We start from the raw sequence: 24,723 nt of genomic DNA, 5'->3' as shown, positions 1-24,723 counted from the left end.
TGCTTTTCTTACAATCCTATAACCAGTTCTCATTGAAAGTTTTCTTGGTCATCCAAACCGCATCTTGACTTCCACCTTAAATACAATACTGCTGTGGCTACCTGCCTTGCTACCTTCTTATAGCCTTCTCATAGCCTTCTTCGGCTTCATGAGGATACATCATTTTAATTTCATGAGTTCTAGGTAGCTACATATACACTATAAGCCTATGGCTGCTGATTGTTGGGCCAGATTTGAGGACTCAGAGTGTTTAAAAAGCTTTTACATTTGAATCCACTTGCATCAACTTTTGTTTTTCCATAGTCTTTTTTCACTCTAAAAAATAATCTACTAATATTGATGAAGGCAAGACAATGCAAGTTTATTTGTAACATCCTGACAACCAACCATTTTTTGTAAACCTAACTAGAAAGGAAATTACAAAAAAGAGAAATTGGATGACACTTTTTATTCCTTGGTTCCCAGGAGGATCAATTCACACATATTGATAATTCAAAGTGTTTTACAAATTAGCAGTGAAAAGAAAATTGAAAAATGTTGAAAAGGTTGTTCCATCTTCAACTCCTTAACTTTAGCTATTGGAGATCAGTTTATAAATTTCTCAATAAACTATTCACAAACAGAAGTTTTGATCAGGGGTGCCCAAACCTTTGCATGCCACTTTAGGCTTGAATGTATATCAATCTGTTCAATTGATAATCTATTACTTAAAATGTTATTAATATGAATAAAATAATGTGTGAATGTAATAAAATTTAATATATGTTTTATGTGTTTTTCAATGTGTTTGCGTGCGTCTGGGTAGTAAAAGTGTGTTTTGCCTGCATGTTTACATTATGCTTTCATTCAAGTCACTTATAGTACAGGTGAATCACTGTGCTTTAGTTTGTGTGTGATTCTGTCTTTTGTGTGAATGTCTCTAAATATGATATACTCATTTGTGATTTGTGTTCGAATATAGCTTATATTGTGTTCGAATATAGTGTATATAGCTTCAGATATAATGTGTTTGTAGGTCAGTTTTTTGTAGGTTAGGTGTTTCTCCGTGTATAGCATATTTGTATGTGAATAGTGTGTGTGTGTCAGGGGCCACTAAGTCTGTAAAGGAATCTACACAGACTCTCTGCCCCTGTATCCTTCCAGGCTGTCTCCAGCTCCCATCACTTCCTACCAGCACACACACGCACACACACACAAGCAGAGGTGTCACCGTGCCCTCCTTTTCTCCTCCCCTTCCCTTCCCTCCCTACCTGAAACTTTTGTTTCACACATTTGGTGTGGGAACAGAAGAACTAAGTGTTAAAGGGGGATTAAGCACAATAGAGCATAACTGTTGCCCCCCCCCCCCCCCACTCCCTCCTTCCCGCTCTCTCTGTGCTCATCTCTACGTCTCTTCAGATCACATCAGAGATGGCCGTCATGTTTGTGAATGGGCTCCGATCCCAGAGACTTGTCTATCAGGAGTGTCAGGAACACATAATGGACTGGAGGGGTTAAAAAAAAAAAAACTCCTGCATTTTGGGGGCTTTCCTTTTCCTGCCTGGGCAAAAAGCAACAGCTGAGGCGTGAACATGGATGAGGTCTTTGAAGTTTAAAAGACATTTAGAGGTCAATTATGTTGTAAGGAAAAAGGTGGTTAGAGGTTTCCAGCCGCCATAAAATACAGTTTCAGGGCAGATAAAACAAGGTGGGCGAGTTTGAGGGTTAAAGCTTTTTAAGACTGCTAATTAGTCTCTCAAGTCAGGTTAACACTGGCGAGAGAAACTGATGGATTCTAATACTGCACATGTTACTGAGTGACGTGATTTAGGATTAGTATTTCACAAAGAGACTAGAGAGATTGAATTGGAATGCAAAGACTCTATTATGACACCTGATTCATGCTTGGGAAAGTCACTGATCTGTATCTTGTGACAGGAAAATGGTTTCAGAAATCATGGCAGTCACATAATTTAACCCTTGAAATATATCAATGACTTTTAATGAACAGACATGGGGCATATGAAATGATATGTCCCAGAGAGCACCTAGGTCTGCAATCGGTTTGGCCTGTTACAGTAACGTCATGAATTAACTTAGGTCTACTACAGAAAAAAGCAATTTCGCATTTTTACTCCATGATAATCTTGACAATTACAAAAAAACCTAGAATGAATTACAAGGGCTTTTGTTGGAAGACTGCAGGTTTGTCTGTTTTGGTCATCTGACTGATCAAATCTGGGTCCAGATAGTTAACACTGATTTATGCTCATCCCATGCATATTGTGCTGTTTATCACATGACAAGCGAAGCATGTGATTTAAGTCAGTCTGGTTAGATGGTGTGAAGATCATAAAACACTGGAAAACACTGACAGGGGCAGATGAAGTGACTGGTTGTCTGATACTTCCAGGCATGCTATAGGAGTTCATAACAGTTTTTTACCCCCCCCCTACACATACAAAAAAAATAAAAAATGTGGCACAAAGTTTCAGCATGAATCTATCAGGGTTATTTATGTTTAATTCCCAAGAAGAGTAGGCTACTATGGATGCTCACACCTACACGTGATGCAACCCTGATGAAGGTGAGTGTTATGTATGCTGATAGCGTCCAGTATCTGATGTTAATCAGAATCCTCTCTGGTTGGAGACTTGGTGGCACGACTAATAGACCACAATTCTGTCAGATATGACTCCGGCAGAGCATGGCGGGAGGTCTCTGTAAACTTCTTCACTCTGGGCATCGTGGGCAAAAGCAGGCATCTCTAGAGCGTGAGCGGTCTCTTCACAGGGGTCATATAGGGATGGTTACAGCCAGACAGCCGCTGATTCGGATCAGGTCGCTTCATGTTTTTTTCTACGAAAACATTTCCTGTTCTGCATCTCTTGAGAGGGGTAATGCATTTGATTTGACCGTAGGATCATCTTTTACCTTCTTAGAATGCTATATGAGGCGCCACCTGGTGGTGGGTCATCAAACTTCACTGCGTTATGTTAGGTGTGGTCTTGTTTGCCTGGACTGAACATGCAGTTATTTCAGCCCCTTTTGGGAAGCTCCGCAAATGGAGGAGTTGTTTTTCCACAGAAGAGCTTTTCCCCCTCTGGGCTTGATATGCATACTCATAAACATACTCCTAGATGTGCCTGACTGTAGAGTGTATGGTGGTACTGTACAACAGAAAAAGAGTTTATGAGACTCAGTCCTGTAGTAATTCTTGTTAAGTGATTGTAACGGTTAGTTGTCTTAACCATAATATTTTATTGAATCTTCAGAATTGTTGTTCCTGTATTACTTTATATATATATATATATATACATATATATATATGCATATATATTTTTTATTATTATTTATTTTAATGTATTAACTATTCATTGTACCCTCGGCACCATTGTAAATGAGGGTCTTATTCCTCAAACCTGTTTTCCGAGGCTTAAATAAATCAATCAATCAATCAATCAATCAATCAATCAAGTTTACAAGGAAAACAGGACACAGTAAAGTAAAAATTCAGTAATCAGCTTTGCTCATTTATTTCCACAACTTTTAGGTTTTTGCCTTGTTAGTACTACATGTCTTCCTGTTTCAACTGAAGTCTTGACAGGTGTGTTTTATCTCTAAGATATGGGTCAATATGTACAAACGTCTCCAGAATTTTCATACCCGCGCACACTGACATGAACAGCAAGTATCACCATGGTAACACACATACTTAACACCTGTGCAATAATCAAAGAATTCAACAGCCCAACAAATAACAACATACAACTCAACAAATAACAATATAAAACAGAACTGTTATATATTAGATTTTATATACAGAACAAAAAAAGTCTAATGCATGGCAGCATGAGTTTCCACATTACAGAATATGTTTGGCGTATCTGATAAGCAAGAAAATGTGGCACACCTGTTGGAACTGGGTAAGAACAGACATACTTTGTGTGTGTGTGTGTGTGTGTGTGTGTGAGAGAGAGAGAGAAAAAGACAAAATGAGTGAGTGAGAGAAAGAGAGAGATTGTATGTGAGAACCACAAACATAGCTATTCTTCCTCACACAATTCATACTCAATTGTGTTGTTGAGGAAAAAGTGGTTGGTTTTACAAGACATTTAGAGATCAATTATGTTGATTATGTTGGGAGGAAAAGGGTGGTTACAGGTTTCCAGCGGCCATAAAATACAGGTTCAGGGCAGATAAAACAAGGTGGGTGAGTTTGAGGTCTTAACGCTTTTTAAGACCACTAATTAGTCTCTCAAGACAGGTTAACACTGGCTGAGATAAGCTGATATACTCAGATACAGATTAATCCAGAATTTGTATTACCTTAGGGTATTGTCCACACCACTTCCCCAAAGGGAGCGCTTGCTTCTCTATTACACATAACTTGAATAGAAATACATGCCCCACCCTCTTGCAAATCCATCACATGTTTGCGACCAAAACAGCACTTGCAGCTGTTACCATACAAGGCACACACACACTGAAAGGTTTCAACACACACACACACACAGACACACACACACACACTGCAAGGTTTCAACACACACAGCACCCTTCATGTCACGTCATGTCACTTTCAGTGACAGGGACCAGCAGTCTACCTGCTCACATTAAAATGTTGTACCGTGCTTATCCTCAGCTAAAAACCCTGTGTCTGTTCAGTGTCATTTTTGTCATTTTGTCTGTCCATGACCGTGGTCACTGTACACAGCTGTGAAATGTATTTAAAATACTTGGCTGAAAAGGCTTTGATGTGTAAAGTGCTTTTAGCATGTATAAAATGTAAAGACAGCACATGCCCATTTAAGGACATACCATAGTGTGAAACGAACAGTTGTACAGTTGTAGGGTTACAGTACTATTAAGACAGACCATAAAAAAGTTTATATTACATTTCATAGTTGCAGGAGCCATGTTCCCGGATCAGTGTTGGAGATTAAAAGTCCTTTGCAGTAGACTGCAACAAAGGACATGTCTAAGAGCACATTTAATGGATAGAGTGGATAGAGTGCTTCAGATCTGCAAAGCTAATGCACCAGAATAGGCACAGTGCAGAATGACTCACAGGAGGGATGGACACACTTAACTAATGGAAGTGTGACTGAAGCCTTCACATGGGTGTGTAGGAGGCACTGAAGCAATAAAGCAAAATTATTTGCTTTTCAAAGAACTTCACCTAGTTCTACATTTCTAAAGGCATTTCAGCAAACAATAAGGAACATTATCGTAGAACATAAATGAACCAAAACAAAACAAAAACAAAACAAGCATCTTATAAGATCCAGTCCAAGGCATTCAGAATTCATCAAAGGTTTGAGTTGGCTTCCAGGAACAGACCTGGAACAAACAGTGTGTGATGATGTGGAAGGGGCATCCCAATTTGCATGCTCACACTGATTCATACACACACGCATGCACGCACAGGCACACATACGCACACACACTCAGTATGACGCAAATTAACACAAATATGACACTGAACCAACTAGATCTATCCCAGATTCCATGAGTCATTTATTGAGACTCAAGGTTGTTCTTTCCTGGGCCAGAAATCTCTTAATTTCCACCCTTTTCTTGACATGGGATGGATGCTCTGCAAGTAAGTAACTTAAGTTAGAGTAAGCAAGTAAGATATTCTCAGTCATGAGTAGCACTGGTGACTAAACTGAGAAGCAGCTGAGACGGCTGGAGGTGAAAGGCCATTCTAAGGTGCAGATTAGACCTTCATGAGGTCTGCTGCTTATCCCGTTTCTAGATTCTTACAGGAACCTAAGAGTGGATCCAGCTGCTGGTTCCTCCTCCCACAGAATCTGTGACCAGTCAGGCATTGCGGTCACATGGTGGGATGTACTCCAGTCCAAGATGGCTGAAGATCTCCTCCTCTGTGCTGGCTCTTAGGTAACGTCTCTGAGGGCCAACACCAGGAAGCAGTTAGCGTGGGTAGAATTATAACAACAACGGGACTCTGCAAACTTATGCTAACAATATGCTAACAATATATAAAGAGAGACTGGGAGCAAGGCAATCACAAGAGTAAGAGATCAGCATGTGGATGGTAAGGCCTAAACGATACCCTCTAAGCAATTGGGCCAGGCTCGGGAATTTTGAGAAATTCTGTATGAAACTAAAATTAAAACGCACAAGGATGAAAAATCATTCATATAGACAATTCAAATTCAGTTTGGGTAGGAATTAAACTGTGCTTTGTGCATGAGCTGCTGATGCTAATCAAAAGGGGGGCTTTTGAACTGGATACACAGCCACACATACAGTACCTGGTTTAAGGTAAACTACTGTTATCACAGCTACACATACCTGGCCACAAGGAAACAAATCTAATCACAGCTACACATACCTGTCCGCATGTCCACTCACCTGGCTGTTGTCATAGAGTGCGTGGCTGCTCAGGGACATGTTCTTCTCCTTCCCTGCCCAGCGCCTTAGCTCCCTCTCGAACAGCTGCACACAGAGAAGGACGATACTTAGGACCATACTAGGACAAATTAACGTTACTAACATAGACCTGTAAGCATCTATGCATAGACCTATGCTATATAAACCTGAGAGTCCAGATAAGTTCAAAGAGATGGAGGCAGACAGAAAGAAAAAGTTAAAAGAAGACAGAAAATAGAGCTAATGTCAGAAATAGTCAGATAGCAAAGAAAACAAGAAAATGCATTTCCTGAAGGAAATACCAGTGCATGAAATGCAAAAGTAAAGAAAGGAAGAAGAAAAGAAAGAAGAGTGAAAGAAGGAAATAAGAAAGGAAAGAAGAGTGGAAGAAGGAAAGAAGAATGGAAAGAAGAGTGAAGAAAGGAGAGAAGAGTGGAAGAAGGAAAGAAGACAAGAAAGAAGAGTGAAAGAAATAAAGAAGAAAGGAAAGAAGACTGAAAGACGGAAAGAAGAGTGGAAGAGTGAAGAAAAGGAAAGAAGAGTGGAAGAAGGAAAGAAGAAAAGAAAGAAGAGTGAAATAATGAAAGAAGAAAGGAAAGAAGAGTGATAGAAGGAAAGAAGAGTGGAAGAAGGAACACAAAAAATAAAGAAGAGTGAAAGAAGGAAAGAAGAAAGGAAAGGAGAGTGGAAGAAGTAAAGAAGAGTGAAGAAAGGAAAGAAAAGTGGAAGAAGGAAAGAAGAGTGGAAGAAGGAAAGAAAAATGGAAGAAGGAAAGAAGAGTGGAAGAAGGAAAGAAGAGTGAACAAGAGTGGCTATGGATAAAGAGATAAAGAGAGTGTGAAAATATTGAAAAAGGAGATAAAAATGGAGTGAAGAAGAGAGATTGAGTGTGAGAGAAAGAAGACTGAGAGGGATAGAGAGAAAGATGGAGAGATGGAGAGAAAAAAAGTGGAGAATGGAAGGTGTCTTAAGGTTCCTAGTTACAGTTAAATTGAGAGGGACAGAGAGAAGAGGTTCCCTTGGATTTGGCGCAGGTGTCACTAGGTGCGTTTCCATTCAGCTCGTTCGCATTAACGATTCGCATTCACTGTGATTCGAATAAAACAAAAGCGCATCAGCGACCGTTTCCATTCACCCGAATCTTTAGTCTAATTTGGAGGAAGAGTTTTGTGCACGCTAGAATGGACGCCCTCCTCTCTGCCGTTGGGACTTTTAATGCTGTAGCATTTGAGTTGTTTGAGTTGCTAGAAGGAGACGGCGTAGAAGGTTTTAACATGTTTTACAAACTCACATAGCAGCGAATTCTGTACCCCGCAGTCGTCCGTACATCTGGGAACGAGCACGGTCTAGGGATTTTTTTAATTTGGTGAAGGCCCACTTCACTGACCAGCTGTGGGTCGAAAACTTCAGGCTGACCAGGTCAGGATTTCAAGAATTGTGCCAACGGATAGGCCCTGCTGTGTTGCCTGAAAGTATTTGCTGCCGAAAGCCTGTCCCCACCGACGAGCGCATTGCAATAGCGCTTTACAAACTTGCAACATGCGCGGAATACCGTGTTGTGGGCGAAACGTACCACTGTACATAGATGTTAATATGCAGTATGCTTTGCCATCCGAGTACAGGCAAAGAAATATATTAAGTTACCATACCTGGGCAAGAGATTGCGGACCGAAACAGCCGCGCACACCAGGTCTGTAATAAAATCAATGATCACAAAACAAAAAAACTATAATTTACAACAACAACAAAAAAGTATGTCTGGGGAGATAACATGTCCACGTAGTTTGCACGTAAATCAAGTTAATCAGTTGGCCTACAATAAACTAGGTAATGATGATGATGTTCAGGGGAAACAACAAACAGCAACCATAGATATATTATATTATAACACGGGTAGATGGAATTATAACACGGGTAGATGGAATCCACCATTCTGAGAGTTAGTTCCGGGGTGTGCTATATTCAACGGTATAGTAACTGTATGACCTGTTTTCATCTACCTGAGCGTTCCATATCAGTGCGCACTCAAAAGGAAATATCTATCCAAGATGGCAGCGTGTTGTGGCTAATGTAGTGGGGAATGTTTCATGTGAATTAAGCTATCTATACGACTTTTTATATGTCTAAATTGACTCGGTTAGTTGTTTCTGTGCTACGCAAATGTTGCAGAGTATTGAAAGTCTTTACTGAAAGTCTCGAATATTATTTGTAGGTGACTTTTAGCGCTTAGACCAAAAACCCATTGAAACACACGTAGCTTTTGTTCTAGGTCTAACAGACGTGAATTTCCAATGCTATTTGTCTGTTGCATAGCAACAGCCACACAAAGGGGGACTATTTTCTCTTGGCTACTGAAATGCGATACACAACGTTTGGTGTCTATAACTTTTTTTGTGCTGAAAGGCAGCTTACTGTTTACTTTAATTGTACTTAATATGTATAAAGTCGCTGGCAACCGTGTTATAAAAGCAATAAGGTACTCGAGTCAGTACGGTATCGTCAATAATGTACTTGTTCGAGGGTTTGCCGGCCCTCCGCTGCGCGTCGGGCCTAACAACTCCCTCGAACAAGTACATTATTGACGATACCGTAATGCCTCTCGAACCTTATTGCTTAAGTATATAACAGCAAGTGCATATGCTGCATGAGGTGTAGTGTATTAGCTGGCAGTTTGAGAAGCAGTAGAGGAACATTACATTCGGGGCAGACAGCAGCACGGTTGTCTCTCACTGCAACAGGACGTAGTCTACAGTCCAACTCCGAACATAAAACAAATACACAAAAGACGCGAATCGCTCGAATAAACTGTTTCCATCGAATTTCTATGCGCATTGGGGAAGTTAATGCGCATCGCACAACCAGGATTAAATATTCGCATAGAGATAATGCGCATTAAGACATGGGATGGAAACGCACCTAGTGAAGCACAGGTGCAAGCCAGTTTTAAGACCCTATTATGATGTCATAATGGCCCAATGCAAGTCAATGGGAGACATTTATATTCGTTTTTCTTTAATATCTTAAAAAGTATAAAGTTTAGAGAAGTGAAAAATACATAGCATAAGTGTCCTTTACAAGACCTACGCGACAAAGTTGAACGAAGTTTCTACGTTAATCGCAGAAAAAGGTGAGAAGAATAAGAAGAAGAAGAAGAAGAAGAAGAAGAAGCCTAGGAATAACAATACGGGGCATTTCATGCACTGTAATGAAGCTCCATACCTTAGAGCCAGTCCAGCCAAGGAGAGCGAACCCAAACTGGCTATAGGGGCTGACGACCAGGTCCACCCTAACGGCCTTCCATCCAGACGAGCAGTGCTGTGGCTCAAGCTTTGATCCAGGGGCCCGTCCCTCACGACCCCCAACCACCCCACCTGGAGCCTGGGCAGGTGGGCATCCCTCTCCTATGGATCTGTCCAGCTTAAAGATGGAGAAGCACCTTTCAAAGCGATCCATGTTGTGTGGTGGACGTGAGGGCCCATCTTTGGATTCCAGGTAGGAATTTCTGGTGGTTTTCTGATACAACAGTATACCCTGGAGTAAAAAAAAAAAAGAGAGATGTATAAAAACATAGGAGGTCTGCTTCACTGGCCTACAGTTCATTAGTGACAATCCTATCCTTTTAATTAACACAAAGTAGTGCTTGAAAAAAAGGACACTTGAAAAATATTCAGTAGTATTCCCACTGTGATTCATGAAATTCCCTGCCTGAGTCTCCAACCACTGGATGACTTTGGGCATAAGCCCTTCCTCTTTCCCTTCCTCTGGGTGAGTAATGAGGAAGTCCACATCATGGCCTGTCTCTTTCCCCCTGACAGAGAGAGAGAGAGAGAGAGAGAGAGAGAGAGAGAGAGATAGAGAGAGACAGACAAAGAGAGAGGGAGAGAGGGGAGGGAGAGGAAGAGAGAGAAGGTAAGAGGGAGGGACAGAGAGAGATAGGGAGAGAGAGAGAAAAAGGGAGCGAGAGACAGACAGAGGGAGAGAGAGGGAGTTAGAGAGAACAGAAAAGACCAAAAATAAGACTGTTGTATGTATGTGCATTAATTAATTTAACTTGCTTTTATCCAAAGAGCACCTAACAGAACGGGTAAGCTGTACCCTTTATCAAAATCTGTGCTACCCAATGACTTGAATCCATCACATGCTGTTGTTTGCACTACCAACTGATTTACAGGAGCTCAAACATACCATATAATAGTACAATGCAAACACAAAACATTCATCTATGCATGGGTGAGTGGGTGGGTAAGAGTGTGTTTGCAGTCTCTGTGTGTGTGTGTGTGTGTGTGTGTGTGTGTGTGTGTGGGTGTGTCACCAACCTCCTAAATCCTCCTGTAAGTGTGATCTGTGCTCCTGGCAAAACTTCCTGCACTGCCCTCTCTACGATCTGACCAATGGCGTCGGCTTCTGCACGACTGACACGCTGGCTGAGGTCCTCATGGTACAACACTCCTGGGATAGGAGATACAACACTCCTGGAATTTGCTCTTCCACTTTTCCGCACTACAACACTTTTAAGTTGATAATACCCGTTTACTCTACTCAAAGGCGATTCAACATCAAGTAGGGAGGGAAACTTTTGTAACAGATGCTCCTGGCAAAACTGCTCTGATGTGTAGAATATAATATAATAGAAAAGCCTTTATTGTCCTTGTATTTACATACAATTACATTTGGTGTACCTGCTTGCTGGGCACTGTTCAGCCTTTCCTCTGACTTGGCCACATCTGATGGGCAGCGGAGCCCCCCCCTAAACCAACGTTCAGCTGTCTTCACCCCGACTCCAAATATGCCCGTCAACGCCTGCAGCGAAACATAACAAATGTTAACAGCACTGATATGGATACTGTAGTTCAGCATTGCAGAAGGCATTTTTAGTTACGGCAACTAATAATGAACAATAAAACAGTTGGCTTTAAAAAGCAATGTCACCTATGCATTAAAATGCAAAGAACTCTCACTATATTGAACATGAATGCAAAAAAATAAATGTCTAAACAAGAATTGGTATGATTCAATAGATGAACCTCTGTCTGAAATTATAGTTTGAGCCTAAAACCCAAAGACACTTGAGGAACACAAGCATTATAACAAACCTTCAAAGCCTGATACTGCTCAGAGTGTCTTGTTGACTCCACCTCCTGTGACGACCCATACTCTAACATCTCCTAGACCAGAGGGAAGACACAAAATACTGTTAAATCCGGAGGCCTGAATTTCATGGTATATTTATTGTTTAACAATGCATGAAAAGTGCCTTAATCCCCAAAAAATGTGGATGAAACTGAAACAAGCAAGACAAGGGATTCTTTGCAGAATATTAAACACTCGTCTAAAACAAGCGATATTGCAGATTATAAAAACACTTCTGTAAAACAAGCAATTCTGAAGATTATTGAGCACTTGTGTAAAACAGGCAATGTAGTAGATTATTAAGCACTCGCTAAATAGCGTAGGTTATGTATGTATCTGTATAATTGAATTATTTCTCTAGAAGACTGAAGCTTTTCTTGGGGACAGAACTGTGGCATCTCACCTTAATGACACGGAGTGAGTGGTCACCAAGACAGGGCAGACCCTGCAGGTCCTCCATCCGCTGCACTGCCTGTGGGAGTGTCTTCAGAATGGCCGCTGCCCTCCGGAATGCCACGCTCCTCCCCTCATTCTCGCCAAGCTCAGCGTTCTCTGAGAGCAGCTCTAGGGCTTCCTGAGGGACAGTGTTACATTCATTCATATTCACTGCAGTTTCATTCCCCATGTCAAGATTACAAAAACGAACAATGTTGGTAGGAAGGAAGATAGACATGCAATATTTTAAAACATAAAATCACAGAATACCCATTTACAGTAAATACCAAATTGTGGTGCTAATGTCACAAATGGAATAAATGATAAATAAATGTAGAGGTTTACAAAAAATTGAGTGAAAAAGAGTGACGTGTGTAACACCCACCAACGTAATAACTTCCCACCAACGTAATAACCCTGCCAACGTAATAAAAAAGTGTGCATTTTAGACGTAAAAGCCCGGCCAACGTAATAATTTCCTGCCAACGTAATAATTCTTGCCTCCTGCCAACCTTATTTTCACCGATATTGTTATTATCAAGTCTTACTGTAGGGACAGGTAGCAGGCGTTGAAAGACTGTAAAACGCTGCAGTCCCACCCGGAAAAGACATTTGCACAAAGGCGCTACTCACACACACAAACACACACACACACACACACACACACACACACACACACACACACACACACACACACACGAATGTGACAATGTGACACATATGAAAGTGACAATGATAGTTTATGTTTCTCATAGTGGTCTATTAGTCTATCAGTGATCTATCAGTACATAGCAGGGACATGTTTTATAAGTGTGTTCACAGTTATAGTCTACACTTTTGACACAAGAAGAAACACAATGAAAGATTTAGTCTGCATTTAATTGCAACTGTTATTCGCACAAACAAATCCAGCAAAAGGACTTTCTTGATAAACACACAAATTTACGTTGGCAGGAGGCAAGAATTATTATGTTGGCAGGAAATTATTACGTTGGCCGGGCTATTACGTCTGAAATGCACACTTTTTTATTACGTTGGCAGGGTTATTACGTTGGTTGGAAGTTATTACGTTGGTGGGTGTTACAGACGTGTCTTCAGCATCACTGTACATCTGACCAGGGGAGAACTAAGGACCAATTCAACTGGTATGAGGACTCCTAAAACCTGACTTTGACTATACATGGTTTCAGGTCCAACAATGCAATCATTTCTACTCACAGTCAGCAACAAGTTGTGGTGCTTAAAAGGAGTCCTTCTCTGACAGGCGTAACTCTTGGCAGAGGATTTAGGGATAACCGGACTGGCTGTTAGACTGAGCTGCAAAGGAAATATTTGTGATATTTATTATTTTATAATATTTTTTTTCAGTCATACACAGGAAAAGATGTCTCGCAGGATTACAAACCTAGATCAGGTAAAGGGAGTAAAATGGGATACGAGTCCATATCACATTAGGCACCCGAAAATCTGGTTCCTTATATAATACACGTTAATGAACATGTCCCTAATTACAGTGCATGAAATGCCCTGTATTGTTATTCCTAGGCTTCTTCTTCTTCTTCTTCTTCTTCTTCTTCTTATATTACAGTGCATTAAATGCCCTGTATTGTTATTCCTAGGCTTCTTCTTCTTCTTGTTACCTTTTTCTGCGATTGATTCAGCTCGAACCGCTTAACTTAGAAACTTCGTTCAAACTTTGTTGCGTAGGTCTTGTAAAGGACACTTATGCTATGTATTTTTCACTTTTCTAAACTTTATACTTTTTAAGATATTAAAGAAAAACGAATCTAAATTTTCCCATTAACTTACATTGGGCCATTATGACATCATAATAGGGTCATTAAACTGGCTTGCACCTGTGCTTCACTGACACCTGCGCCAAGGTTCCAAGGCTCCTCTTCTCTCTGTCCCTCTGCATTCAACTGTATAACTAGGAATATTAAGACATCCTCCATACTCTACTTTTTTTTCTCTCTCTCCTTCTTTCTCTCTATCCCTCTCAGTCTACTTTCTCTCACACTCCATCTCTCTGCTTCACTCTTTTTTCTCTCCTTCTTTCAATATTTTCCCTCTTTCACTCTCTCTTTACTGGCTTTATCTAGAGCCACTATTGTTCACTCTTCTTTCCTTTCTTCTTTCCTTATTCCACTCTTCTTTCCTTCTTCCATTTTTCTTTCCTTCCTTCTTCCCTTCTTCCACTCTTCTTTCCTTATTTTTCTCTTCTTTCCTTCTTCCACTCTTCTTTCCTTCTCTTACTCTTCTTTCCTTCTTTCACTCTTCTTTCTTTCCTTCTTTCATTCTTCCACTCTTCTTCCCTTCTTCCACTCTTCTTTCCTTTCTTCACTCTTCTTTCCTTCTTCCACTCTTCTTTCCTTCTTTTACTCTCCTTTCTTCTTTCCTTCTTTCACTCTTCTTTCTTTTATTCTTCCTTTCTTAACTTTTGCAAATTTTCCCATGCACTGGTATTTCCTTCAGGAAATGCATTTTCTAGTTCTTATTATTACAGTGCATGAAATGCCCTGTGTTGTTATTCCTAGGCTTCTTCTTCTTCTTCTTCTTCTCACCTTTTTCTGCGATTAATTCAGCTCGAACCGCTTAACTTAGAAACTTCGTTCAAACTTTGTCGCGTAGGTCTTGTAAAGGACACTTATGCTATGTATGTTGTACTTTTCTAAACTTTATACTTTTCTCTTTTTATTGGTGTTTTTTGGGTAATCAATACAATTATACAATTACACATCACAAATCTAAGTATTATACCCCTACCCACAATAAGACCCACCCACCCACCCCCATCCAGCTTACCCCATGCAGCAGAAGTACATACATTAAGAGATAATTTAGAATATACTGTATATATACACATATATATATATAGAGAAAGTTTGGGATTAGTACAATACAATTACATACCACAATGCTGCAAGACAAAACAAAGAAAAGAAAGAAAGAAAGAAAGAGAGAGGAAAAAAAAGGGGGGGGGGGGGGGAGGGGTGTTGCCATCTAATCTGTCTCTTGTAGTGGGCTTTGTATGCTCTCATAGTATGACAAGAAAGGGGTCCAGGTTCTCTCAAACCTCTGTATGGAACCTTTCAGAGTATATCTGATTTTTTCCAGTTTCAGGAGAGACATGGTGTCTCTAATCCATCTACTGAATGTGGGTGGTGTTTTTTCTTTCCATAACAGTAGTATCAGACGTCTGGCAAGCAGAGAGGTGAAAGCTATGACAACATAGGCCCTGCCCTTGAGAGAACGTGTTTCATCGGTAAAGCCAAAAATGGCACATATTGGGTTTGGAAGGATGACCACACCAAACATTGTTGAATAAGCATGAAAGATGTCTGCCCAATATGTTCTGAGGAGAGGGCAAGACCAGACCATATGCATGTGATCAGCTGGTTGACTTTTACAGCGGGGACAAGATGGGTCAGCATCAGGGAAAATTTTGGCAAGTTTAGCCCTGGTCCAGTGAACTCTCAGGAGGATTTTAAGTTGAATTAAACTATGTCTAGCGCATGGGGATGATGTGTGTACAAAGTCTAGCGCAGCCTCCCACTGATCCTCTCTCATTACTTCCCCTAGGTCTTCTTCCCAAAGTGTTCTTGTTTCTTGCAGTGATTGGGGGGAGATGTTGCAGATTTGATTGTAAAGGACTGAAATTAAGAATTTACGGTGTGGGGACAAAGAGAGAACATTGTCAGTTGCGTTATCTGATGGTAGAGTTGGAAATGAAGCAATGTTTTTCTGCACAAAATGTCATACTTGGAGGTATCTAAAAAAATGTGATTTTGGCAGGTCAAACTTCTCAGAGAGTTGTGTGAATGATCCAAATTTGCCCTGAAAAAATAGGCTAAGTGTGGAGGTAATGCCTTTTGCCATCCAGATTTTAAAAGCTGAGTCCAAGGTAGAGGGTGGGAAATTGTAATTATTGACAATTGGGGAGTGAATTGACATTGTAGACAGGTTGAAATGTCTTTTAAACTGTAACCAGATTCTAACTGAGTTAAGGACAATTGGGTTGGAGAAAAGTCTGGTTTGAGGGGTCGGAGTGGTAGGAGCGCATAAGACAGAGCCCAAGTGGACCAGGCCATCTGTGCACTCAAGATGTATCCAGGCCTCACTGCTGTCAGGTTGATAGTCCTCCATCCAGAACAATATTTTCTGGATATTACAGGCCCAATAATAATATATAAAATTGGGCAAAGCCAAGCCAGCAAGCCCCTTTGGTCTTTCTAGAGATTGCCTTTTAATCCTGTGTGATTTACCCAGGGGCGCTGACTGGCGGGGAAAGGTGGTACTGATTCTAACGGCCCAGCCCAACGCAGCACGGCCCACGGCCCGCGGATGGCAATTAATAATATAATATTAATATTCTTGCCTTTTAAAAAAAAAATATGTCTCATTACAAAGAAATGGTAATTGGAAATAAACGTATTAAACTCACAACTGTCGATTTCCATAACGTTTTCGTTAGTTATTTAACATATTGTCATTTGCCCTTCCCCCTGAGCTCTTGCGAAATGGTTCGGCCGCAACGCGCGATGCGTTGAATCGAACAGCATCCGAAATGCGAGATGCTGGCACTGGCAGGCAGCAGGTGTACAGAGCGGCTGGGCTGGCTGAGGTCAGGTCTTAACCTAGGGTGACCAGACGTCCCGGTTTTACCGGGACCCTCCCGATTTTGAGTTGTGTGTCCCGCGTCCCGGCAAAAACCTGTCGGGACGCTAATATGTCCCGGTTTACACCAACCAAATCGTCCCGGTTGTCAGCGATTACATAGCAGATGTGGTCTTATTATAGCCTGATCATTATCTAAACCCATGTAGAAATACTAATAAAGTGTCCAGCGTATGATTTGAACAATGTGTGCGTGTGTCAGTCAATCAAAGTGGTCTGCGTCTGCATAACCTGTGCAACCAGCGTTACAATGTATTTGTTTCTGCCTAACGTCTCTTCAAGACAGCCAGGATTATAGCCATGGAGTTTAGCTCAAAGTAAACGGTGCAAGGAGTGAAATTGTAAGTACAGGTTGTTACAGAATGTGGCTGTATCTGTTATCTGTAGTTGTTAACGATTGTTACCTGCTCAAATGTAGGTTTACTTGAGGTTAATGAAAGGGAATATTGTAATGTAGTGGGCTATGTTAACACTAAGCTAGCAAGCTAGCTAGCCATTTTGTAAGTGTGAACGAGCAAATTCGAAATACAAGAAATAACCACCGACATCTCTCTATTCTTTGCATTAATATATCTCTCTAGTATTTCGAAACAATAATATCAGTCCATACCTATAGAATGTTGGTTTTTATAATCAGTTATTAATGCTAGTGAATCTTAATTTGACATAATTAAAGTGAATGCATTGGGTGCCTTCCATTTCAGCCCATTATACAATATATTTATCATTGATAATGAAGATTTATTTCAAATGGGCACCCCAACACGCTGCGCGCGTAAACATGCCTCTCCCCTAGAATCTTTCATAGGGCCCAAAATTCCTGGCAGCGCCCCTGGATTTACCATTCCAGATGAATGATGCTATGCATTGGTCCAAAGTTTTAAAAAACTTTTTCCTTATCAAGATGGGAATGTTTTGGAAGAGGTAGAGAAATTTTGGTAATACAATCATTTTAATTAGGTTAACTCGGCCGACTAAGGAGAGCGGCAGGCTGGACCATCTCACCATATCTTGTTTACACTTTTCAAAAAGCACTCCAAAGTTCTTTATAAATAACAGTGAAAAAGTGGGCGTGATTTCTACTCCAAGGTATTTAAATCCCTTCTTAACTACTTTGAATGGAAAGTGTGATGGGGAAATTTGAGAGGCAGCCTGATTGAGAGGGAACATTTCACTCTTCTGGAGATTAATTTTGTAGCCAGATATTTTCCCAAACTGATTAAGAGTATTAACAATTGAGGGAACTGAAGTTATAGGGTTAGATGTATATAATAGTAAGTCATCTGCATAGAGGGATAACTTGTGAGTAAGTCCGCCTCGCACTATGCCTGAAAACTCATCAGATTGCCTAAGGGCAATGGCTAAAGGCTCTATCGCAATGGCGAAGAGGAGTGGTGACAGGGGACAGCCTTGACGGGTGCCTCTACCCAGGGAAAAATATTCAGACTGCTGACCGTTGGTAACTACTGCAGCTAAGGGTTGAGCATATAAAAGTTTTATCCAGGATATAAAAGCTTCACCAAATCCAAATTGCTTGAGCACTGAAAACAGGTAGTTCCATTCAACTCGATCGAACGCCTTTTCCGCGTCAAGTGAAATCACCATTTCAGGAACAGGGGCTGCAGGGGAATACACAATATTTAGGAGTCTTCTCAAGTTTGAGCTAGAGTGTCTATTTAAAATAAAACCTGTTTGATCTATAGATATTATTTGTGGTAGTAGTTTCTCCACTCTAGCGGCTAGGATTTTAGACAGAATTTTATAATCGCTATTCAGTAAAGGGATAGGGCGATAAGAAGCGCATTGTAGCGGGTCTTTGCCTTTTTTAGGGATAAGTGTAATAGCAGCTTGTCGTAGAGTTGGTGGAAGCTCTTCTGACGACAAGGATTCCTAAACTTTATACTTTTTAAGATATTAAAGAAAAACGAATATAAATGTCTCCCATTGACTTACATTGGGCCATTATGACATCATAATAGGGTCTTTAAACTGGCTTGCACCTGTGCTTCACTGACACTGGTATTTCCTTCAGGAAATGCATTTTCTAGTTCTTATTATTACAGTGCATGAAATGCCCTGTATTGTTATTCCTAGGCTTCTTCTTCTTCTTCTTCTTCTTCTTCTTCTTCTCACCTTTTTCTGCGATTAATTCAGCTCGAACCGCTTAACTTAGAAACTTCGTTCAAACTTTGTCGCGTAGGTCTTGTAAAGGACACTTACAGTGCCACTTGAAAGTATGTGAACTCCTTGACCACTTAGGAGTTTTCTGTTGTTTTACCATGATTTTTCATTTTTTTCATCACCAATTTTCCATAGAAGGAATGTCAGGTTTATGTTTATCATTTGCATGTACTTTTTTTAGAGGGAATTGTTTGAGTAGCCAAAAGACTACATGAAACATGGAATTAGTCCATTTCAAAAGTAAGTGAACCCCAAGCTGAATTGGTAAAGTCAAGCAGGTAACAGATTCAGTGAAACTTATTTGGGTGCTTAATTAGTCAATTAAGCAAACCGATCATCTGAGACATCCTTAGGGAAAGGTTTGGGCAACACAGATTAAAAGAGGGAGGAAACCAACCAAACTACTGTAGTGCCAAGGTGTACCCACACAGATCAACAATGCCGAAAGGAAACGAGATATCCGAGAACATCAGGAAGAAGGTTCTGACAGCCCATCAGTCTTGGGAAAGCTATAAGACCATCTCCAAACGATTCCAGCTCCATCCATCCATCCAAGACAAATAATTTAGAAATGGAGGGCATTCAACATGACCGCATCTCTGCCTAGAAGTGGACGCCCATCAAGACCATCACCAAGAAGCACCAGAAGAAGAATAAATCAGGTAAAAGTCAACCCACACATCACCTCTAAAGAGTTTCAGACCTCTCTGGCAGCATCTGGGGTAAATGTACATGGGTCTACAATCAGACGAAAATTGAATAGACATGACATTCATGATCGGGTTGCTAGAAGGAAGCCTCTGCTCTCAAGAAAGAACAAAACTGCCCGTTTCAACTTTGCCCGAGAGCACTTGGATAAACCAAAGGCCTTCTGGAAGTCCCTTCTTTAAACAGATGAGTCCGAGATAGAATTATTTTGTCACGATCAAAACCAACAATTTTCGTCTGATTGTAGACCCATGTACATTTACCCCAGATGCTGCCAGAGAGGTCCGAAACTCTTTAGAGGTGATGTGTGGGTTGACTTTTACCTGATTTATTCTTCTTCTGGTGCTTCTTGGTGATGGTCTTGATGGGCGTCCACTTCTAGGCAGAGATGCGGTCATGTTGAATGCCCTCCATTTCAAAATGATTTGTCTTGGATGGATGGATGGAGCTGGAATCTTTTGGAGATGGTCTTATAGCTTTCCCAAGACTGATGGGCTGTCAGTACCTTCTTCCTGATGTTCTCGGATATCTCGTTTCCTCTCGGCATTGTTGATCTGTGTGGGTACACCTTGGCACTACAGTAGTTTGGTTGGTTTCCTCTCTCTTTTAATCTGTGTTGCCCAAACCTTTCCCTAAGGATGTCTCAGATGATCGGTTTGCTTAATTGACTAATTAAGCACCCAAATAAGTTTCACTGAATCTGTTACCTGCTTGACTTTATCAATTCAGCTGGGGGTTCACTTACTTTTGAAATGGACTAATTCCATGTTTCATGTAGTTTTTCAGCTTCTCAAACAATTTCCTCTAAACAAGTACATGCAAATGATAAACATAAACCTGACATTTCATCTATGGAAAATTGGTGATGAAAAAAATGAAAAATCATGGTAAAACAACAGAAAACGCTTAAGTGCTCAAGGGGTTCACATACTTTCAAGTGGCACTGTATGCTATGTATGTTGTACTTTTCTAAACTTTATACTTTTTAAGATATTAAAGAAAAACGAATATAAATGTCTCCCATTGACTTACATTGGGCCATTATGACATCCTAATAGGGTCTTTAAACTGGCTTGCACCTGTGCTTCAAATCCAAGGAACCTCTTCTCTCTGTCCCTCTCAATTTAACTGTAACTAGGAACATTAAGACACCATCCATTCTCTATTTTTTCTCTCTATCTTTCTCTCTCAGTCTACTTTCTCTCACACTCAATCTCTCTTCTTCACTCCATTTTTATCTACTTTTTTCAATATTTTCACTCTCTCTTAATCTCTTCATCCAGAGCCACTCTTGTTCACTCTTCTTTCCTTCCTCCACTCTTCTTTCCTTTCTTATTTTCTTCTTCCATTTTTCTTTCCTTCTTCCACTCTTCTTGCCTTTCTTTTTTCCTTCATCCACTCTTCTTTCCTTCTTCCACTTTTCTTTCCTTTCTTCACTCTTCTTTCCTTCTTTCACTCTTCTTTCCTTTCTTCTTTCACTCTTCTTTCTTTTCTTCTTTCCTTCTTCCACTCTTCTTTCCTTCCTTCACCTTTCTTTCCTTTCTTCTTTCATTATTTCACTCTTCTTTCTTTTCTTCTTTCCTTCTTCCACTCTTCTTTCTTTTCTTCTTCCCTTATTTCACTCTTCTTTCCTTCTTTCACTCTTCTCTCCTTTCTTCACTCTTCTTTCCTTATGTCTTTCCTTCTTCCACTCTTCTTTCCTTCTTTCACTCTTCTTTCTTCTCTTCTTCCTTTCTTAACCTTTGCATTTCATGCACTGGTATTTCCTTCAGGAAATGCATTTTCTAGTTAGTCTCTTACTTTTACAGCAGCTTTAGACCACTGCCTAAAGCACATTCGAGGTAACCGTCCTCGAAAAACCAAAATCCAACTGATTGGTTGTGGTTGATTTAGCTACAAGGCCTCTAACAGCTATTTTCACTGATCTTGTGGGTGCTTGCCACCCTCGTTGCCTAGCTTCTGCTACCAGTTCCACATACCAGTTTCAGTTCCAGTAGCCTCTTTCTTTTAAATGTTAATTTTCAGGTAAACAATGCGCTTGCAATCGGAATCATACCGATAGCGCAGACTCATCTATCCCCTGAAACCCATGATATGACTAAAATGTGTCTACTGTTGTTGCAAACATTTAGCATAGATATGAGAGATGGCAAAGATTACAGAAAGGATATCCTGTCATTTAAGATCCCCCCCTTATGTCTGTATCAGCTCCACCTCAGGAGAGTTAAGGCATTTTTACACTTCTACGATTCTCTCCGATTTGGTCGTAGAGGGACACTTTGGCACGCCTTGGCACGCCTTGGTAACACCTTCACCCAGGTGTTGCCGCCCATCCGACCCGTCGGAGAGCCGTCGGAGAGCTGGTCGGAGACAAATGCTTTTTTCTAACTTTTCTTAAAGAGACGGAGAGAGTCGGAGACCCCCTTGGCTGTGATTGGCCAGTTTACGACATCATTTCCAAACAACATCATTTCCGGAATCACACATGTCAGGACCTCACATTTCCTGTTTTCTGTCAAAATGTTTTAGTACGACTTTGGTAAACTACAAAGCTGCACAGCATGCAGCATTAGGCTACCGTATTTTATATAAACCCTCGAAAAGTACATTTCTCCCGACCACTGTTGGTCTCTTGGCTGGTGGCTCGGTGTTGAAAGTGCCTTCTCCAACCAGCTTCAACTGACATCTAACGTAATTTGCTACGGAGTAATGCTGGCAGCATAATTACTTTGCATCTATTAAATAGGAAATGTATTTCATGTATGTGTAGAACCTATTTAGAATGACTGACTTTACATAAAACGGCAGTGAAAGACATTTGAGTCAAACATTACTTTTGCCTCAATGAGGGTGGCGTGTGAGAGCATAATCGGCACGACAACGTTGTACTTATTAGCAGCGAGGCTAGCAGCACACTTTTGAGAGTTATTGTGAATACGCTAACGCTTGATTTAGCGGAAAATCTAGTAAACGTACGTACCACCTGTCTCCTGTTCTGTTGTTGTTGTAGTTGTCGCTCAAATCGCTACAAGCACGTCCTCTGCTTATAACTCAAACTAGTCCAGCTCCACCATCAACCATTGTCTGTTAGTTGCCATCATTCGCTGTTGTGAGAATTCCCGGGAGGAGGAATTTATACAATAAACGACTACCACACACACAACGATTTCTCTAAGATCGTCTTCTTGAAAATTGGGCATTAAAGGTGTCCAGGCAGAGGATAATAAGTGAGTGTGCTCCTGCATGTGTTTTTCATCATATTCATGGTTGAAAAGGCAGTCTCACAACTGTATGTTGAGGTATCAGAATCAGAATAATGTTTATTGGCATGTATGTGTATGCATTCTCTTGTTGTGTTTCTGATATAACTATAACACTGCATGTGGATTGGTATGAAGACTGCAGTGGGTTTAATTTTCTGCCCCTTACTTCATAGTTCTACGGGTATTTCTGTTCGAAGTGTGCATGCTTTGTTTTATAGTGACGTTTCACGCTAACACTGTTGACAAGGGCAACCGTCTCGTTGCAGATTAAACACATCGGTTTTGTCCTGCCCACAAGCAGCACAAATGCATAGCCTACTTGTCAGTCCACTCTGTCTTAAATTCGAGAGTTTTGGAATCAACTTTTCGTGTGTGAGAGCCTGGCAGAGGATCATTAGTAAGTGTGCTAATGTATGTGTTTTTCAACATATTCATGGTTGAAATCGCAGTCCCACAACTGTATGTTGAGGTATGCATGTTCTTGCTGTGTGTCTGATATAACTATAACACTGCATGATGTATGATGTATGATGAATACCGTGGGTTTATTTTTCTGGCCCTGTCCTCAGAGTTTGGGGGGTAATTTTGTTCGAAGTGTGCATGCTTTGTTTCATAGTGACACATTCACGTTACCACTTTTTGACAAGGGCAACCGTCTCGTGGCCAAAGAGTGCATTGTCATAGCGTTGTAGTTATTCAAAGGTTACCCAGCGATCATTGCAGTATGAATGTGACAAAAATACCAAAGAAAATAAGAACGTATTCATTTTATTTGATCGTTTAATAATAGTTTCTGTATTGTATGTAAGATAAGCATATCGTTTTGTTATAAATCGTAATGTTTTTCACAAAAAAATGACCACCACGATGGAGATACATTTGCCTACTCAAGTGAATATATAGCATTAGACATACTAATGTTAACTGAGCTACATGTCTCCAAGGCCCATGTGACTGCACCTGCCTGACAGGTCCTGAAGCAGCATCCGTGTCATGTCAGTGACAGTTGGGAGGAAAAACAATCAATGACTTCCAATAAAGAGGTTATGTGGTAGCTACGGTCTCGACAAACAGTCGTTACCCCACCCAGCGGTCCGGCGTTGAATAGGTTGAATAGGCTTTAGCCGGCTTTAGGACGCATAGCCGTCGGAGTAGTATGTAAGCCCGACCAGTACGTTCAATTTTTCCTGAATCAACCGCCTGCCCCCGCCCGCCCATTTTTTTTTTCGAGGACGGAGAGGGATGCAGAAGTATAAATTAGGCTTTATGGTGCGAAGATGTTCAGCACAAACGTACCTTTAATTTGTGCCTGTCCTGAATGCTTTCGGGTTGGGCTGTGGCCATACTTTCTGTATACCAGCTGATGTCCAACAAATGGGCAACATTAGCTGTAGTGCGACCAGCAGTTTGAGTCTCAAGCCAGGCCTGCACCTCATCTCCAGAATTATTCTCAGCGACGATATGCGTGACAGTCTCACTGTAGCAGGACAAAAGATGAAGCTACTGAGAGAGGTGTAACCAACATCACCACTCAAGAGATAGCTTACAATAAGGTACCCTTTTCTCACCTGTACTCTTCTGCTATCGGGAATCCTTTGGTTCGTCCAAGTCGAGTGAGGAAAGTTCTGCGGCTTGCTCCCATCTTTCTCTCTAAAATAAAGATGACGATGTCTGGATATTTGGTGGCTTTGATGCCAGTGTCAGTTACAGGTAGCGTTGAGACAACTTTCCTGCGCTTTAGAGGCACCATGTGCGAAGCTGGTTAAGTTAAAATAATAACTAGCAAACGACGTATCTAGTTAAAATGGGATACCCACTAAAGAGACAAAGTGTGCGAAGGTGAACATATACACCGTAAGAGTTCGTAGACCATTACTGTCTTATTTTTTGCATCCTCTGTGATAAATTTTACTACCGCAAAGCGAGTATGACGTACTGAACATATTAGCCA

General features: G+C 40.8%; 1 protein-coding gene across 1 annotated transcript; it reads right to left on the bottom strand.

Moving 5' to 3' along the window:
• Positions 1–5,785: 5,785 nt before the first annotated feature.
• On the bottom strand, positions 5,786–24,627 carry polm (polymerase (DNA directed), mu). Its single transcript, XM_080847954.1, has 11 exons — positions 24,341–24,627; positions 24,069–24,249; positions 13,162–13,260; positions 11,912–12,082; positions 11,472–11,543; positions 11,058–11,178; positions 10,695–10,827; positions 10,084–10,186; positions 9,598–9,909; positions 6,361–6,444; positions 5,786–5,892 (listed from the first exon to the last, which is right to left on the bottom strand). The coding sequence occupies exons 1-11, from the start codon at positions 24,520–24,522 to the stop codon at positions 5,806–5,808; spliced, it is 1,545 nt and encodes a 514-aa protein (XP_080704080.1). The 5' UTR covers positions 24,523–24,627; the 3' UTR covers positions 5,786–5,805.
• Between the last annotated feature and the right edge of the window lie 96 nt (positions 24,628–24,723).

This window comes from Sprattus sprattus (genome assembly GCF_963457725.1).
Source record: "Sprattus sprattus genome assembly, chromosome: 11".
Taxonomy (NCBI): domain Eukaryota; kingdom Metazoa; phylum Chordata; class Actinopteri; order Clupeiformes; family Clupeidae; genus Sprattus; species Sprattus sprattus.
The sequence above is the reverse complement of the archived record's forward strand: the minus strand, read 5'-3'. Positions and strand labels throughout refer to the sequence as shown.